General features: G+C 36.7%; 1 protein-coding gene across 1 annotated transcript in view; it reads left to right on the top strand.

Annotated features, from left to right (window-relative positions):
- LOC115439811 (transcription factor 12) overlaps positions 1–20513 on the top strand; it is a 38885-nt gene that overhangs the window by 9130 nt on the left and 9242 nt on the right. Inside the window, 11 exon segments of the mRNA XM_030163817.2 lie at positions 5789–6355; positions 10801–10969; positions 11374–11546; positions 12184–12342; positions 14053–14187; positions 15438–15506; positions 16271–16376; positions 16834–16920; positions 17303–17376; positions 17378–17415; positions 18316–18405. Coding sequence (XP_030019677.1) covers positions 5924–6355; positions 10801–10969; positions 11374–11546; positions 12184–12342; positions 14053–14187; positions 15438–15506; positions 16271–16376; positions 16834–16920; positions 17303–17376; positions 17378–17415; positions 18316–18405 — 1532 coding nt within the window. The 5' untranslated portion in view covers positions 5789–5923.

The raw sequence follows: 20513 nt of genomic DNA, 5'->3' as shown, positions 1-20513 counted from the left end.
GTGTCATTTGGCGAGTTCACTTGTAGTTAATAACACACCGAGTTACATGTGTGTATGTTTATATGATTGCTGCTTGAGACACATCAAAGTACCGGTTGTTAGAAACGGGGGCGGTGACGCGACATCGGCCTGACGTGGACTGCACTGTGCCGCGCTACGTGGCTTCGACGCCCCCGGGGGTACAATATTTATAGTTTAATATAAATGTAATTATAAGTGATCGATTTCAGACGATCTTGAACGGTGTGTTAGACGAATTTTGCACCGGTGTAACTACGTGTATCCAAACTTTAGCTTCCTTCGTTACTTGTTTTGCTATCAGTGTCATGTTTGGCAATTCAAGTATAGAGTTCCGTAATATGAATTGTGTCTACAACTACTTATACTTTAGAAAATATTATAGGATTTCATCTTTGGCACACGGATGGAGGGATAGACAGAACAGACTCAAATCCAAGTATGTAAAGAGATCGCGAAAATAAAAAAATCGCACTTCTATACCTCCAGTCAGACCGCATACATCTCTGTTGGAAGTGTAGTATACTCATACACAAGAAAAATAATTATATGCAAAAACAATCTAGGTTTAACCAATGTAAACTGCGACCGAGTACCAAACCGGTATGGTTTATTTCTATTTTTAATTGCTAGAAGAGAATTCGACATCCCATCTCACAATTCCATTCGCTCTAAAACCTCGGCAATGTAGCGTACTAGCAAATCCCTGCTTAACACCTATCCTACATTCCAAATAAAATCATATTAAATAGTCCGTCAATGTAAATTAATAGGTCAAAGATTTATTTTCCTGTTGTTAGACCAGTTGCGATAACTACCGGTGCGTAACAAGTCAATTCCGAATAACTATTTGAGATAAGTTAGCCGTCTGTGTGTGCGTCTCGTTAAGGCATCCGTTTATGTATGCGTACGTACGCATTCCCGGACCCTGATTGCATGTTAATGAGATGTTATTGAGCTTGTTGCGACCACGTTCGAATGTTCGACGTTTTGTGATACGACCGTGATGTTTTTCCGATTAACAATAATAACATAGCTATTTTGAAATAGTAGAGACGCAAAAAAACTTATTTTGGTAGTGTGTGTTGTCGTAATGATTATGGTCTTTGTTATTTTGTAGATCTATGCGACCGCATATTTAACTTTGATGTTTTCATATCCCACTAAAAAATATTTATTTATTTATTTAAACAACCAACAAAGCATACACCTTACATAGTTTTTTTTAACAATATTGTAATATTTCTATTCAAAAAGTCTATGATGTTCTCCTTGTGCATTTTCGTCCATCGATAGAGCACGAGACGTCGTGCTATGCTTTATTGTTCGTTTTATTTAAAGCTTTTATAAATAATGTTTGGTTCTACGTGTAAAAATCAAACATAATATATATTTTTTATAGATAAAGAATACCTATATAGATGTTTTTACATAATGTCCTACACCGCGAGATCTGTCGCGACATAGTTGGGACAGACGGCAGGTCGCCGTTGACGCAGCATGCCGGATGTCAGCGGCTCGCTAAGAATGTTCTTGTTTTACACATACACACAACATACATATACATTAATATCTACCTACCATATACATACATAAATATTTTGCATGTATGTGTGTATAGGCTTGGTACTAGCTCGACGGACCAAAAGATTATCCACTTTTATTTTAATATCCATTTTATTGTATCATGTTTATTTTTAGGACATTACATACTGACAATAAAAATATAATTAAATTAATTTTGTTGAAAGTTATACATTATATGCATATGTGATTATCGACATACCGTTAATGATTATAGAAACTGATAAATGTAGGATTATTTCTATTATCGTAGTTATTATGAAATGTTGCGAGATTAAAATATGTTTGTGATGTCTGGTAAAGTTATCTGATTATATTATTTGTTGTCAGGCTCGGTCAATCGTTCATTGCAACTATGCATGATTGCCCATATTCTACAAGGATCTCAGATAATAAATTTTACAAATCACGTGGGAAGGAACATGCTCAATGTTCATTTTAGTTTAGTCATCTGTCTCTATATCACCTTCATGATGAGAATGACTTTTTATACCAATTTCGTATCAAAACAAACATGTGATTTGATTGGGTGATAAAATTGGTACCGTATTCTGGCTACCACAAACTCCGCTACACATAACTCGTGGTAGTCTGAGTGCCGCGCGTTCACCTGTCTCGGCAGCTGCGTGACCGGTTTCGAATCCCCGGCGACGCGCGCCACGAGTGACCCCCCTCCCCGCCCCCACAGACCCGCAATACGACGCTGACCTGGATTTTCTACTATTTCTAAAACGCGCTCTGTAGTTTTTGTATGTTTTTATTCAACAAATTTGATAATATGTGATGTTTGAGGTTGTTTACTAGCTACAATAAGATTGGCGATATATTTGGTTAAGAAATATAAGCAAACCCCTAGATAAAGTGTTGTGTTACATAATTAGAAGTGCTTTATCTAGTCGATATAGAGAATTACTTTATCTGTATGCTTTATAAATAAAACATGAACGCATCACGTATTAATGTAATGGATACTCTATGTGTATTAAAATTATTGCATTGTCTTAGATCATCGGATATCATTATTAATCTATGGTAAAAACCTTTAAAACTTTCTAGACGACTTCAAAATCGATCCGTAATAACAACAGGCTATTTAACTCATATTTTTTTATAAAGTTTGTAAAAAAACGTCGGCATATAAAATCTATCATAGAAAACACGATCAAAATCCGATTAAAAAGCAACAAGACATAATAAGCCTTTGAAAGCCGACGGAAGGGCTAGATAGTCAAAAAACAAAAAACAGTCTCAATAATATCTTTGTGACGTCATGCGGCATTACGATGCGCGCGGAAGAAAGACATAAAACGATTACCCCGCTACGCGCCCATACTTGCACATTGCAATATCTGAAATATGAATTGCTGCCCTATTTTTTAACCAATTTCATTGCTGATTTCACAAATTATCTTCTATTTCTTATTATATATTTCTATTACGTATAGAATAATTGTTCAAATCGAACATAGTAAAATACCCTATTTTAATTGCAATACTTTTTTTGTTCAATATTCATGTGATAATTTATTAATTAAATTTATAAGTTTCATGGCTTACATAAACGATTGAAACTATCTATTCTTTTCCTTTTCTCGAACAAAAATCCACATTCTATAGAGATGCTATTGATGTAGTTTCTTTAAAGAAGGATGAGAATAACCAAATACTTCTTAAACATGAATAAGCACAAAGAATAATTTGATCTTGCAAATGAATTTATCACAAGGGTCAAAAACAAATCGTGGTAACCCTTTACTAACAAAAATAGACATAAAAATCCTAATATCTATGTTTATAAACACCGATAAGGTGTCGCTGGCCATCTGTCAGGTGGTAGCCGCAGCGAGCAGATGGGGCGCGGGGTCAAGGACGCTGGTTCGATTCCCCGACGCAACGCTTCTGCCTGTGTTTGATGTGTGCCCACCTGTGTGTGATGGTGCAGATAGGTTTTATTTTGGAAAATCCCAATACGTTCATAATGTATTTTTTATGCTTGCACATTTGTGGGGCATTCACACCACGATGAGGTTGTTTTTATAAGAATTCTGTTGAAAATTTTGATTATCCAATTAGGGATGAAACAGTTAATTGTTAAGAACCACAACATCTTGAAAAAGGCTTCCCTGTTCATAAACGGTGCTCGCTCGTTCATCTTTAAAGCCCACACGAGAGTCCCACGCGCGCTGGTGGGCCGACCACCAACGGAGCTGCAACTTGACACCATTGAGTTTGCGAGTCAGCTGATTGAACCTCCCCGTATGTTTCACTCTACCCCCCCCCCCTCTTCGTCCCTTCCCACAGCACTCTTCGCAAATTTCCCTCAAGACGTGTATTACATCTTTTCGAGATTTTAACGGATTTTTAAACCGGAAGAATGAGATAATCCAGTAGTTTATAAAAAAAAACAGCTCTGTCCCTTTGTCGCGGCTCTTTGTATGGTGTTTTAGATTTGTTTGTAATGCTTATATGAATGTTAACCGACTGAGTTTACCCAATACAGAAAGCTATGCATAGTCAAATAGCTGGATAGACTTCTTAAATATGTTATTAAACAATTATGCGTGCGATTGAGGGTATAACTTTAGACCATAACCATTGTCATAGGTGCTCATGGTTTTATTTTCATTGACGGACAATTTATGGTTAACCGAGCTTCTAAATTACGCTTACCTTTTCGTTCAGAATTGAGATAAATTAAAAAAAGGAGGTATAATACTACAAAAAATTATATAAAAAAAAATCTCCAATGTGTCCTTTACACGTTTTGTGTACTTATTACGATGTATCACGAAAATATTTTTAAGTCTTGTTGTTATCTATGCTTTGATGACTACTTATTGTGTAGAATCAGAATACTCAGTAATTAACCTGAGAGTTTTCACAAGAAGCCGTACAGACGCGGTGGATGAGAATAATTTGAGATATTCAATATCAAATTTGGCTGACGACAGATTCCGTGACATTCTAATGTTAAAAAAGTTTGTTTGTGACCGAATCACGATAAATTCTTTAATGTGAGAATGAGGTTTTATATGCATATTATGCAGTTTTATTTTTATCTTAAACATAACATATATTAAATATTAGCAATAGGGTTTTTGGAGAAAATATTAATGTCACTACATTACCGTAAATTTTAATTGTTCGTAAATTGATTCAGACACACCTGAATTGTTATGCATGCCCCTCAGTTGATAGTTAGCTACGTGTATATCTCTGACGTCATGGGACGGAATACATGGCAAATGTAGGTGCACAGGTTGGGCGTCGGCACCCTAAGGATAAAAGGCTATAGCTATAGAAGATAAGGATAAAATTAATCAATATATGAACTTACAATTCCTGATCTAGCTGTTAATGATTACGCAGCGAGCAGCCTAAGTCCTTCAATTTTAGATCATCTCTATTCTATTCTTTGCCGTAAGCGTTATGGTTACAGTTGCTTGTTCCATCTGTGACGTATCAAACCGCTTTGGTTGGCCTGTTGAAATAAGGCTTTTACTCTTAGATACGAAGGGTGAAAGACGAGTGTTTTGTAAATAGAACATCGAAACGTTGATAAAATCTTTTCCTGTACGGATCTTTTCAAAGCCTTATTGCAAACTTATTTTATTACCGGGCCATCCCAGGCTCCATCGGAGACCTTTCTACATACCTCAAAGTGTAATAATAATTAAGAAATGTGTCAGTTCGTATTGTGCATTTAAAATCAGCTGTTATTTATCTTCTGCAAGCAAAAAATGTAATACGCGTAGCACATTGCCGGTTCTAAAAGTAACATTGAAAGGTTTTCGATAATTTTTTTTGGAACTTACTCTGTGCATCCTTCGAGCAGGTAGATAGAATGTTTGCGACAGAATAAGCTGTGAAAGATGTTCCGAAATTGATGAGGTTCATTGTCTAAGGCTGCACAAAAAATCTTTTTTAAATGTACACAAGGGGATTGCAATTTTTATTTATTGTTTGCGATAGATCAAGTATAATGAAGTTAGTAGTATTAGACAAGGCAATTTTGCGGTGTGACTTCTAAACGGATGCATTCATTCAATGCAACATATATTTTTAAGCTAATTATAAAAGCAAAAGATAAATGACGTTTATAAATTATTGTGAACAGTACTAGTTTAAAACTGATGTTAAATGGCTACATAAGGAACTCTGAGTTTGAATCTCTGTTAATTAATAGGAAAAAATTAACACAATGACACTAAAAAACAGTTTACTTAACATATACAAGTGACATCCCAGTAAGTTAAAAAATAAAAATTAAGTGATGTCTCCCACAAAGTGCAAAAAATTTAAATTCAAACGGTGAAACAAGATGGCCGTGCGGCATGACGTCACTAATATGGACACCACGTTCCTCACAGCTGATCCTCCGCCGATCACGGGGCTCGAGTACCAACCGAAAACCGATCTGGCGTCGGAATACTTCAACACTTTCAATCAAATATGCGAAAACTATCGTTCGGAAACGGACAACAACCTTCGGCAAACATCGGACTCGCTCCGATTGTCTTCGGAGATCCTCGACGGTGTTCGGTCGGAGTTCATAAGCACAGACTTTACTAAAGTGTATAAGGACGATTTTGGTCCTAGTGAGGCGGACAAAGTGTTTTTAAGTGCGAAGGATGAACAGATATTTCAATTCGGACAGCCTGATGCGTCAGCGCTGTTGCGACACAGGGCCAGGAGAAGATACAATGAGGAGCACGGGATTCCTGTTCCAGCGGTGACCAGTCAGGAAAGTGGGGTGAGTTTATTCTTCGCGAGAAATTATCTGTACTTAGAGGATGTTTACGGGAGTCATGAACTTTAAAACCCTTTCGATATAATGCTATTAATTTTAATATAATGTGATTGTCTCCAATTTAACACGTGGAAACACCGATAAGAATAATTATAAGAAGTTATTAACATTTCTTTGTAATTGTGACATGCAACATCGAAAAATTATTTTAACATTATCAATGTTTATTACGTCTCTATGACTATTATTAAGGATTGCACCATATTTGTAAGTATTGAATTTCATAGTTTTTAACAGACAACTCAGCGGCACACACTTACAAGCGCGTAACGGTCGTACGATCATACTTGTGTAAGCGCAATAGTAAGACTTATTGTTTTGGAACGCGCATCGTTGTACATGTTATATATTTAGCAGGCACATAGTTTATTATTACATGCATAATTCAAGTGTTGTCATCGCTCGGGCGTGGGTGGCGCCGCGGGACGGCATATGAGTTCATAGTTTTTGTCAATTAATATAATGGCACGCATTTGTCTCTTTAATGCTCGCCATACACGCTTCCAGAAATCGTTTAGTTTAAATTGTGAAGTTGGAATTGCTCTGAAAAATTGCTATTTCCATGTCACAGGTTGTTCAGTTTTTCCGATTAATTATACTGTCAAATCGAACTACGAATTTTAATTGAACCATTCGATAATACATAAAATATTTCGCAAGACGCGAATACTTGCATGACATAAGACAATCTTACTGTCGAATTGTATTCTCCAGATATGGTGTCTTAATTACTCCTTCAAATCCTTTCTGTCCTATAATAACATTTTTTAGGAACACTACAACGGATCCTGTATCAACAAATCAAATCATACCACATATTTTATTTGATAAACCAACGCACATATGCGCCTTTGTCAGTTTACTCACATATAAAACTCATACACAAACCGTGAATGGCATACCGATCGGCATGATGACTCACCCGATCCAGCAGGATCTCATGCCACCCCTCCAGCCCGCCGCCGCGCTCCTGACGCACGGTCTCAGCTCGCTTCCTGTTACAGTACCGGGATACAAATAGATCAAGTTTAAAGAGGAAGCGGTGACGGTTAGCTAAGTGCCAATAAGCTAAGAAAATGATATTGTTCCGATATGTTATGGTTGTTCAAGAAACTCTTTCATTCAAACAAGTGTGGTTGTAAATTATCGCGAAGCCATTTATCTCAAAATAGGTAACAAAAATTACAACTCATTCATAAACTCAAAACAATTGACATTCCAAAACCTGTCGAATAATACGGCTCCATGTTTAGTCATCTTCTAACATCTGTTTCATATTTCCCAGAATCATAAACCGCTAATGCCCGTAACTTGTAACGTGTCCAACGGGATTTTATAATTGCTTTGTTTTTTTCTCAACTCAAGAGGAATTTAATCATGGTTTAACGTTAAAAGCTATAGATAGGGAATGAAGCATGGAACGAGGGAATTTCCTGTACCGCGTGTCGACCTGCGATTCTCCTAGAGATCTATACCGTTAGACTTTTAATCACGCATGTATGTAGTGCATATAATATAGAAATCTTATTTATTGACTCATACAATAAAATATTATTAAATGCAAATATAATCACTGATAAATAACGTTTAATTTAATTTATCATATTTGTTTCTATACAAATTTTTGTTTAGTAACGGTAGTTAAAATTGGCTTGCTTTTCAACTTGATAAAAAATCTACACAACGTCAGAGAAAAGCTGCATTCATAGCGGCTAGGTGTTTATTATTTCAATCTGATGTATTATATTGAACCTTTTAATAAAATCCTCATGGGTTGTTCTGTCACGCCTATAATACATAATACACATGGACTACCATTTCCTATATCATATATTTTAGTCTGTGCTAATTTTCATGATCTCATCGGCATATCGACAGCTTTCGACGTTTCGAAACTGACCATATTTTTTGTCCATACATTTAGGTTCGAACCTGCCTTATGCAGCTAACAATGGTACAAGCTTACACGAAACTATCCACTAATCAAATAGTGGGTTACACTGTCTGCCAATGGAATGGTTCACCCGTTTTCTTTGTCTGTGTGAAAGTGCTAATGATCCTTGGGGGTGGAATTTCTTAAAATCCTCTTTCTTAGATTACGCTTTCTTCACCCTATACGAAACATACACGTGTGTATGCTTTATAGTTTCAAGAATCTTCATTGATAACTGGTATTTCCAAAACGGTATTGTATATGGGCGTATGTTTGTGATAATGATATTGTTAAAAGAGAATGAACGACAAAATGACCAGAGCTCACTAGAGCTAGAATCACAGTTCTTTTAAATTTTACATGTTTTCTTTCCTATTTTTTTTTTTTAATTTTATCTGTAATACAGTTATCGGTGGTCCGCCTGCTATCTAGGCGGATCTAGTGGCGCTCATTTCTTTTTTTAATTACGCAAACGCCTCGTGCGATTATTAAATCTGTTACATTTGATAACAGTTTTGAGTATTTCAGATAAGATTTACTTTTGTTTGACCTTATATTGATATGGAGATTATCTATATACCATTATCAGTCGTTTTACGCGTTTCTTTTATCTTTAGCGTGTATCCGGATTTCGTTTATTATTGCTTTTTATTTGTGCACTGTCTCCCTCCCGTCTCTCTTTTTAAGTATCTCACATTTTCTAGATTTCACAAAAAAATGTGGCCCAAAAATCGAAATAACGAATAAAAAATATCGGTATAGTAAATGTGACTTACTTTTTCGCTTATAATGTTTGCATATAAAGAATAGTGACAATGAGTTATTTAATGTGCTAAACGCCAAGCTACAGTTGCGATAACTAGTTAATACAAAAATATATTCTTACACGAGTAAGTCAATTCGGCGGTAAGTGTACGAAAGCTAACAATAAGCTCAATTACGCGCGCGAGCTTTCGTCTGTCGCATGGCGCAATTCACCAATATGGTCGGATTCGGAACACTTGAGCGGTGTACCTAAGCGGCTACGGTAAAGGTACGTGTAACGTGTGACAAATTGGCCAACACTGTACGACTAGTTATTGCATTATTATTATAGTATATTAAATAAGAAAGGAAGTCGCAGAGAGCTATTTAAGCTAGCTCAAAAATGAATGATAATTGATAATGTTCATATCAAATTTGAAATATATTTTCATTGATTACTTTCTGTGAACAGTCGTTTCTCATTAGTCATTACAATGCATTTTCATAAATAACTGCTAATATATCCCCCACCACAAATAACAATAACATATCTAATTCATTTAATAACCCAAATTGCTAAGTACCATGTATACGTGTAGTGAAGTTTTTAATTTATATATATACATGAAATGCTTGCGCTGTAGAAGATCCTTTACGTCGCACGCAGGCACTAGTCTTCCAGTGTTCAAAGCTGGTTGTGAAACAGTCGGTCCACGGCGGGGACGAGGTCGCCGCTTGTAACTCCTATTTTGAGCATTCTTAGAATTCATTACTCACCGATCACGGCTGCTTCGGCCCGACTGCGCTTATTATTTGCCAGTTTTATGATTAATTTATTTATTTGTGTTATATTTTTCCTTGTAACTTTACATTTTTATGTAATGTTTAGTCATTAATGAAGATCTTTACGTGCGTTCATTTGGCCGTTCGTGGTTACGATATTTGGCTAAATATACTTCGGATAGACTGGATAAGGTTTTGTGATCTTAATGCCGTAGGTTATAAATGTGCTGGTCTCTTTTTGCTTACAAGTATTGCAGTCTAAACAACGTATTTCGTCGCATTTACGGGTTAGTTGTATTGACTAAAGTTTCCTAATTTACCTGTTATATCATGTAAGTTCCTTTTATGTAGGTTTTTGGGGAGTAGATATAGAAAAAAATGGAAGAAAATACACAAACAATACATATATTGCATCTGCCAGAGCGCTTTAATTCTAAACTATGTTGCTTCAACGTTATCTCTTCTGGGAAAGTTATGATCGGCCGAATACCACTTCAGCTTACTCACCGACATGCTATATCATTAAAATCAATGTTTAGCAGACTTACAGTCATAATTAATCGTGTACATGATTCTAAACATGTTCTCAATATTATGTATTACATTTGTGCAAATTATTCTTAACTCTCGATTGTATGTAATAAACTAGAAAGTTGTCGTGATTCGAATTCCACATTGGAAATATAAAATTAATCTTTTTTATAAAAGTTGAGTGTTTGGTAATCTTATTGTTTAAGCAAATGTAACAAAACATCAGTCACACTTTATTTCTCTGTAATTTAATAAAAGCATCGATACTGTATACATAAAATTATACAATATTTTTTTACTCAATAACCATTACATTTTTTAGAATTCGCTCATTTCAATCAAACAGAAGTGATTTTTAATACTTTTTATTGAATACATATTTTCCTTTGTTTTCCAGTATGGCAGCGATGAGTTCGGCCACGACTCGCCCAGTCGGTACGCGTCGCCGAAGGGCGCGGGCGCGGGCGCATCGTACCAAGAGCCGTACTACACTGGCGGCGAGTGGGCTGCCGGCTACTACCAGCCGCCGCCGCCCTACCAGCATGACCCGTATGCCACGTCGCCAGGTAAGAACTAGGAAAACCGAAAGTCTCAAAAAGTAATTTCTGGAGACAAGATCTTCCTGATCTAAGTACTCGATATATAAGACTTCTGTGTGTGCATGCGGTTTTGATAATATTCACCTTTGTTCAATATTTTAGAGTAACAGTGAATGGCCAAGTGTGGCTGCTTAGGTAGTTAGAACTGATACACAGAATAACAGATAAACCATAACGTACATTTTTTTACAACGAAATTTATACCTTATCTAAAGATTTTTTCTAATAGCTTCGTGGTAGCGCAGGACTCGTTAAGACTTCTCAGCTTTTTAATTGAACATTTTTTTTGTCTCCGAGGTGTACTTCAGAGCACCACCACCCAAACACCTTGCATGGATCTATTGCTCAGTTGCTTAAATTTGGTGTTGCAGGCATAGCGGGCGGTGCTGTGGGCGGCGCGGTGGGCGGCTCGGTGGGTGTGGTGGGCGAGGCGGCGGGCGGCGGCGCGGAGTTGCCGCTGCCGCCGATGTCCTCGTTCCGCGCAGCAGCACCACACCACTCGCCCAACGACCCTATGCTCGTGACCAAACCGCCGCTGCAGCCCGTGAGCATTCTGCATATCTTTACACTTTATGACCACGAACACGGACGTGCAGGAGTTTTGATAAACTGCCGGTGTTGGTGTAGAAAAGATATTCTGGATCGAGGACATATACAGGTATAACATAATCAAATATTACGAAAATCTGAGACATCGAGTTTTTTTTCGTGCCCGCTTCACGTGGAATGCCCCTTATGCCACTTGTGATGTTTACACTTAGCCAACTAGAAATCTTGAAGTATAACTTCATAGCAATTTTTCTTCTAATGAGTAATCTAAAATCAAGTGAACACATATTGACAATGCCCTTACACTATCCACTTCAAAGCACTTACTGCCCATCAGCGGCGAAGGGTCCACACCATCCGATTCCCGCCGGCTTCCTTTTCGTAATTTATGTAAAATTTGATGATCATTACAACGATTTGCAGACCTCACTGATGCATATCAGTACCCAGGTATATGTTATGTCGGGTTCCCTTTCGGAAAACGTCACTACTGCCCATGGCATACGGTTGAGATTGGTCCTTCATTAATGCATACTACCTAAGTATATGTTACGTCGAGTACCCTTTCGGAAAATGTCACCGTTCGCCACTACTGCCCATGACATACGGTTGAGATTGGTCCTTACCTCCAGATGTACGGCGGTGGCGCGAGCACCCCGACGGTGGTGGGCGCCGAGGGCAGCGTGTCCTCGTACTCGTCGCCGTCCACGCCGGTGCACTCCCCGCCGCCGCTGCACGCGCCCACGCGCCTTTACTCACACAAACACGACCACTTACATCACGCCAATCAGGTAATTAAATGTCATGTACTGTCCACTAACCGCCATTTGCAATAACCTATCCTAATCGCTTCAATCAACTCTATCTATCTCTAAAAATGGACCAATCAGAACATGCTTTTTCACATGCTTATGAATGAGTCATTTTGATTCGTTAATTCTCGGTTTCGGATTGAAGATTGAGTTTGGGATGGTTTATTGAAACCATACGCAATGATGGCTGTAAGCCATTCCATTAGGATTAAAACTTACCGACGCCATGATTTCGGAGAACATTTTTCCTATACTCAAGTCCCAATGCGTGCATTTAAATAACCAAGTAAGACAAGCTTATCGCAGGGTGGGATGCTTTGCAGAGTATTACGCAATTGGTCGTATAACAAGATACTGTCTTTTGGTTCATTTCTAGTCAAATATCGCATACTCCAACCGCATCCGATCTTATTTAAAAAGCCGTATGAGTCGCCGTCAACGGTTATGACGTGGAGGGCATCATCATTCACTAGGCATGTGTATTGAGGATATCTAGATCGCGCTAGGGGCTGTCAGATGATATGGTATAAATCCAAATACCTTCTCGCCGCATTTCGGCGACTGAAGCCGTAACACAAATTAGCCAAGTACGCAGGAGACATTATAGTGCACAATTGGTGTGTACAATACACAATCGATCTCTCATACAACGTGGTATATAACGCACACCAAGATATTGTACTCGTGTGAAGATACCTTGTAGCTCTGATAGAACATAACACTGTATTTTAATTTGGAATAAGATCTATGCGTGCTTGGGTACTAATCGGACTTAAAGACAAACTACTTGTATAGACAAGTGACACTTTTCTCGAGTCGTTGAGTTTTTAAAGTGCAAAGCACTTCATACAGTGTGTACTTTACAATTATGAATGAGTACCCTATCGGTCACCACTCGACATTATCAGTCTTATCGCCATTGACTGTTGAGATGTCTTAGTCCATTTATCTTATGCCGTCTTAAGATATTGTTATAAACAATTTACAATGAAAAAATGTAAACAGATGTGGTCTTGTCTGACTCCTTTATCTCTGGAACTGCTCCGAAAATTATTTCATTAATAGGGAACTAACGCTTACGCCAGTGAAACAGAGAGCAGGAGTTAGTATTATAATGCCACACGATATTCATCCATAAACGTTCTAGTTAATTATAGTTAAACTTTGTTTTGGGGAAGGATATTGGTCGAGTTATGGCAATCTTACTAACCTTAAGAACCCATTTATACTGTGGAAGAAAATGCCCACAGGTCGGGTGTACTACTTTGTGGTGGTATATTATGGGATATGTAACCGCGAGCCAGTAGCGGCAGTCGCTAGCAAACCCGACCTAATCGATAAGTTACATGTATTAATTTTCACCCGTATTTTATTAATTAATATATTAATCAACTCTAATCAATCGTTACTTTGGGTGCAATCTCAAACTTATAATAAGGTGTAGTGGAGTCACTGTCGGGCCAATATAAAAAAGCCATAGCAGTACCTAAAGCCTCATTTAGATGGAATAATTAATGCTAGCAATAATAGTTTTTTTTAATATATATCAAAAGTATTGTATAGTATACGACGTATAGGTCAGCGCGACCGAAAATTGCTTCGCCATTACGTATATTAAGACGGGATAACTGCTTTTAAGCAATAATTGCGTACGATTATTGCTAGCAATAACCTGGTGATGTTCCACAGCAGTCGAGTTGGGCGGGCACGGGCGTGTCGTCGCCGCCGAGCGCGGCCACGCCGCACGGGCTGGCGCCGGCGCCGCCCACCGCGCTGCCCAACGGTCACCACCAGCACGTCGCCGTCTTCCCGCCGCCAGTCATGGTCAGTCACCGTTCACCAACCACCTGCCTTGTGACGTCACGAGAACAATAACAGACTGTGGGCTAACTTACGTTTTGATTATCTAAAACAATTTTTTGTATGTGTTATTATAATTAGAAAGCTGAGGTCTTTCCTTTCATTACAGGCCTTAGCATGGAAGGTCGCTCTGGTCGTTTTGTACTCGTGACCTTAATTGATGTTATAATCCTGTCCCCTCCCTAAATGTAAAAAATAACGAAATTTCCATACAATTTATTTCCTATACCTGTTCTGATGTTATAATTTTAAAGCAGCCTTAGTCCAGCAGTAGATTAGCCATGTTTTGAAGAGGGCAATATTTTCCATATTGAATGGTGTTAATTTTCTTTAATAGGCCCTGGGTTTTGTGTTTTAAATATTTCTAGCATGGCATTTATACATGCATGATTGTAACTAATTTGATATTTTTTTTTCAATTGATCATTAATTTTCTTGATATTTTTTTTTTGTTGTAAAAAGATCTTAATCACACATGGTCGAGGAAGAAGTGCCATCCCTATTTTAATTCTACAATATATTTTTGAATACATTACAATGTGTTTAAAAATATCATATTTTTCCTCGACCATGTAGTTGTTTATAATTGTTTTCTGTTGTTTTTTTTGTTCTTTGTTTAATCAAACGAGCGACTAGTGTGGAGCTTGAAGCCTTATGTTTCCATAGATTTGTTTTATTTTCTTATTGTTGTAGTTTTCTAGAATATAGCATTATTGAATTTGTAGTGTAAATAGCTTTAAAAAAAAAGGTTTTTACTTAGTAATGTCGACTTATTTTTCCCAATTATTTATGTATCAGTTTGTTACATTTTGAATACTTTAACATCAAAGCCTTGTCACTCTAAGGCTGTCTACTTGGCTCCATCTCTATTCAAAATACTTCTTTACCTGTCGAACTATAAAAAAGTAAGGTACCGAGTACCGTCTTATTTCCGCATTATATTCCAGCTTCACTACGATTACGTTCATTACAAAAAAATTTCGTTCTATCCCGACGTCAGGATGGGATACCTATCGATAGTTCAAATCGATTCAATTAATCGATTTCAATATAATGCTTCCCTTGCCCTTAATGGTGGGAGATATAATGTGTATAATCGCTGTTTCTAAAATTATGATAATCGCGATCCGTTGTCTCTACAAGATCATAAACAAACTATTAGGCCGATAGCTCCCCACTGCTCGTTGCGTGTGCGTAACTTGGTGTGAACATAGGGCGCGCCGGCGGAACAGCGGCATCTCGACGAAGCTATGGTGTTCTTGAGAGAGCACTCCGATGTCGTTGTGAGTATTGTATTTATGTGGATATTATTAAGGGGTTTAGAGATTAAGGGGTGACTTAAATACACGTTATTTTTAAACGTTATTAAAAAAAAAAAACGTTAAAATTTACTGTGTTTCAAATGTCAAGTTGACTGTGTTTGAATCACCCCGCATGTACATTATTTTATTATATAGTATATTATTTGTATTTTGGTATACATTATGTGGCATGGTCTTCTGTGAAGCTTAAGTGCTATTTATTTCGCTGTTTGTGATTTTATTTTCTATGCTAATAATTTGATTAATCTGTGTTTTAACCATGGGGTTCATATATAGTTAATACTCATTTTGATTTAAGCAAACCTAAAGTATTTACCTGAAACAGAAATTTAATTACTATGTTTCATATTGACTGGTATGTGGACATAAAAATAAACTCAGATGGCGGCAAACTAATTGTTAGTTTTTATATTTAACTGTGATAATTATTATTATGGGATAATTAATTTCATATTTTACTATGTAACAAATTTCTGGTTAATTGTATATATTATAACCTTATGGAATGAGAGCCGCTGATATAGAAGCCACATCTTGAAATAGCCCTCCAGTTACAATAATTTTGCTTCAACATTAAACACTCAATTTTTTACGAGGCTATTCTACCTGTCAATGCAACATAATGTCTGAAAACGGTAGCCATTCTAAATCAGAAATTAATCAACCAGAAATGAAATAGTTATAAATATCAGTCGGCCATATTGAACACTCACGTGTTGACGCAGGGCGCGCGCATGGAGGAGCGGTTGGACGACGCGATCAACGTGCTGCGCAACCACGCCGAGGCGCCCGACCTCTACCCGCACGAGCTGCACCACCAGTCGCCCGCAGGTAACGTGTCTCTCGCTCTAACGCCCATACTATATGTTCTGTCTCGCTCGCACACATCTATAAAATATTAATAACGTTGAGAATATGTTCTTAATTTCTGTTGAGCGTTGGATCGCAGTGTTTTTAAGGTATACGATTTTAAGCGTCAACGATATTAATTTGACACATGTAAAAGACAATAATTGGTATCTCACAATGTTTTTAATTTATATGCTATTGAAAAAATGACAATAATCATATTCGCTTATTTTTTATGTTATATAAAAAGGCGATATTTTATGTAGGTAGTATAGAGGTGTATATTCTTAACAGAGAACCGTATAGATATTTTTAGATCCATAAGATTTTTTTAATAAAGCATCTAAATACGGAAAAAAAATACAATTAAAAGTATTAGTATTAGCCAATAGAATTGTAGCAGTCTAATATTAAAAAAGTACATAATGTGGTGTTGCAGTGTCGCGGCTGGGTGTGGGCGGCGCGCTGCCACACTTGCACTCCGAACCGCCCGTCAAGATGGAGCGACATGTCCTACCCAACACTAGTCAGTACACCATACGCATTACTATAGTCTATCCTTATGACCGGCCTGAAGTTGGTTATGAGCGGTTTTGAATCTGTTGTTCACAAATCGTATCGGCAGATATAGAATTAGTGATTAACTTCAGATTGGTCAAAGAGAGCGGTGTGAGCTTTACGTATTAGGAAGTGATAGAAACTGCCATATCTAAACCCAGATTTTGAAATATTTTAAACGTATCACGAGGTCATCACCTCACCATTGATCAGACTTCAGATGGTTGGCACAACGCAAATTTATTAAAAGATATTCGAAATTATTTTATGTACCATGCAATATTATCTAGAACTTTTTATGAAATTTATATAATGTATAATAAAAAACGTACGTGTTTGTAACATTACAGAGAAACGTAAAGAGCCGCCGGACTCCGGGCTGGACTCGAAGCCGTCGTCGTCCGGCTCGGCGGACGCGCTCGCACCTCCCCAAGCAGCCGCTCTCAAAGCGATCTCGCAGATAGTACGTACACACTGCACACAACACATTATCAACACGAACTAATCGAAAACATTTTTATATTCCATTGCTCTTGACACTTGTAAAATTTAATTTTAATAATTTTGCCTTTATTCAAAGTCTATGTTTTGTTTCAAATACCCAAAAAGTTCTAGTATTGTTTGACCTATCTATGAAAAGTTAGTTTCCATGAAAACTATAAATTATACCAAGTTCACACACGATACCATAACATCGTGAAATCAAATGGCAGCACACAGGGAATATAAATACTTAAAATCACATTTGCATCATTAATTACCTTCCTAAATAAATTCTAAGAGGATTACATTCCTTTCCTTAATTTAGTAAGACTTTCCACCAGTAGATTAAATATTCAATTAATGTAACATAACTCCACGTTCGTTCGTGTGCCGTCATGCATTTACACTCCTATGAGGTCTGCGATAAGTACTATAAATTAAAAATACCTCCTCAAGAAGTAGTCACAAAATACTATTTAATACTTGTCGATCAGAAACCTCATTCAAGGCAAGATGTTAAATTTAACAATAATGATAAATTGCTTTATCAATGATGCAAGCCATCGTAAAGTGGAATTAGAAGCCATTACTTTTGTGACACAACTTTGTATAATTTAACACCTTGCAACTTATTACACAATTTTAACAGGTGATGTGTAAAATATTTGGAACATATTTACATAGTACATTTAACTTACTGGGTTCTATTAAGATAACCAATAAATAGACGAAACCGATAATAAAAACTGGTAATATCCGTAGCTCCCAGGACAAAGGACTAGTTTTGGGGTAAATCCGCAATATAGTTTCCAAATAATTTTACACATTACCCCATTCAAAATATGTATAGGATTTGAATAAATAAAGTGTTGTGCGATAGTTGTTCGTCGGCGGACGAGGACGACGTGGACCCGGACACGAAGGCGGCGCGCGAGAGAGAGCGCCGCCAGGCCAACAATGTTAGAGAGAGGTCGGTCGCGGGCGGGCGGGGGCTGGCGGGCTGGTGGCAAACTACTACAGATCGTTACAGAGCAGGCGCGCTTAGATTAACTTACAGGCTGTCGAGTAACTGCCCCGGTATGTTATAATTACATACGAATAATAACACAAGGCAGCTCAGTAAAAAAAATATTTCCCTGCTGTTTATATGAAAAAATAAAAGTTACTCGGCAGCTGTATTTTACTTCCTTGTGCTCCTTCTCTTAATGCTACAAATAACATCAAGTTATTATTTTGTGTATTTGCAGTGACTTGTTATGAACTTTGTTTCGAATATATTCCTTTGACTAAAGTTATTAAGAGTATGATTTAAATTGTATGTTTGCCAACAGCCCTTCAGTTATGATATGTTTATTTAAAGATCAAAGAAACGCTTTTGCGGTCGCCCCTTCATTGAAGTCAGTGCGGGGACGAACTTAAGTGTTGCGTTTCTCTTGTTGGATTATCTCATACATGTGTTTTATTGTGGGGTAATTCAATGTTTGTCATCTTCATATTATAATTAATGTAAATATTATGATTAACATTAGTACAGAACGATTCTGTTTTATACTGCATAATATCGCTTGCAAGAAAGTAATTTCGATAACGATTTCCTCAGTTAGTTACTAGTAAGGAAATATAGAGTTTATTTTATTTATATATTTACAATAGTAAAGTGCGTATGGTTTTAATTAAAGGGAATTTGTAATAATTGAACGACTTTAGCAAAAAATGACAAAAACACAAATTTAAAACGCATGTATGGGACATTATAACTACGATGAAAATAATGATGAAAGGTCTACACTCTATATTATAATAATACTAAAAATCATATTTACATTTTGATCCTATAATTCAAACTATAAGCTGTTTATAACAGATCTTCATCAATCGTAAGAATTCTTTTGTTTCATCATAGGTATAAAATACTTTAATGTACATAATATACTAACAATTGTGTTCATTGCAGCTTTTCAACAATAACATCAAGCGAGTCACAATGTCTACTGTCACTATTTTTTCCTATATTGAGCTTACTGTCCAATGGGGTAATTATACCACAGGGTACTATTGGGGTAATTAAAGTTTTTTAATAAAATACACAAACCCTGGCATATAGCCCAATAGTATAGTTTTTGTTTAGGTATCATTATACCAACATTAAGATATCGAAATTGTGACCAATATTCAAGTTACCCCATTCGACAGATCTAATGGTGAATATATCTTGTCATGCAAATTCAGAAATTATAATGTTTTCTTTTGTCTTGTTTTAATTGTATATAGGTACTATATGTGCGAAACCGAAAACAACTATAAAGGACTTTTTCTTTAAAACAAAACAGCGAAATAAACTGATCTAGTTTATGTACCAATTGTTGTAATCGGTTTGGATTGCATTCTCCTTACGTTTTATCGTTAGGAAGGAGGTAAGTTATTGTGACTTTAGTATCGAAGCTAATACCATTACGGTGCCAGTGGGTAAATTAACAAAGTATCTAAATATTTGGATATGGCCTCACAGAAAAAGTCTGACCATGAAGTATCAAAAAATCGAGTTACAAACAAATGAGCACGTGAGAGTATATCTGAAAATTTATATCAACAGCTAATACAACACAAACTTACAGATATAAAGTATGGGGTAAAATACGGATCCACTGTTTCACTGTCATATTAGCATACATCATACTAAGACGATCAATTTTACCCAATGAAAAATAGTAAAAATTTATATCGATTAATTATTATACTTTATGATTGTGAAACGTGGTGACGAATGATAACAATCTTTTATCTACACATCAAGGTGCTCGCTGCTGCTTTTCGTTGTACTAATGCCAATATTGCGTCACATATTCGACATAATATTCGCATATAATATTTACCTTGTAATCACATAATTTTCATTGCAATAATCTTTATTTATTAAGGTAATAATTTGACATAATTTTATCAGTATAAAGGTGGGTGTTAATGTATGTTCAAACGTAAGGAACATGTCGAAAATGTGATGCGAATGCGTCTAACAAAGGTACTTAAGGTTTGTTCACATTTTGGAAGTTGCCACTTAATTAAAATCGTCATTTATGT

Source organism: Manduca sexta, chromosome 18 (assembly GCF_014839805.1).
Source record: "Manduca sexta isolate Smith_Timp_Sample1 chromosome 18, JHU_Msex_v1.0, whole genome shotgun sequence".
NCBI lineage: Eukaryota > Metazoa > Arthropoda > Insecta > Lepidoptera > Sphingidae > Manduca > Manduca sexta.
The sequence above is the reverse complement of the archived record's forward strand: the minus strand, read 5'-3'. Positions and strand labels throughout refer to the sequence as shown.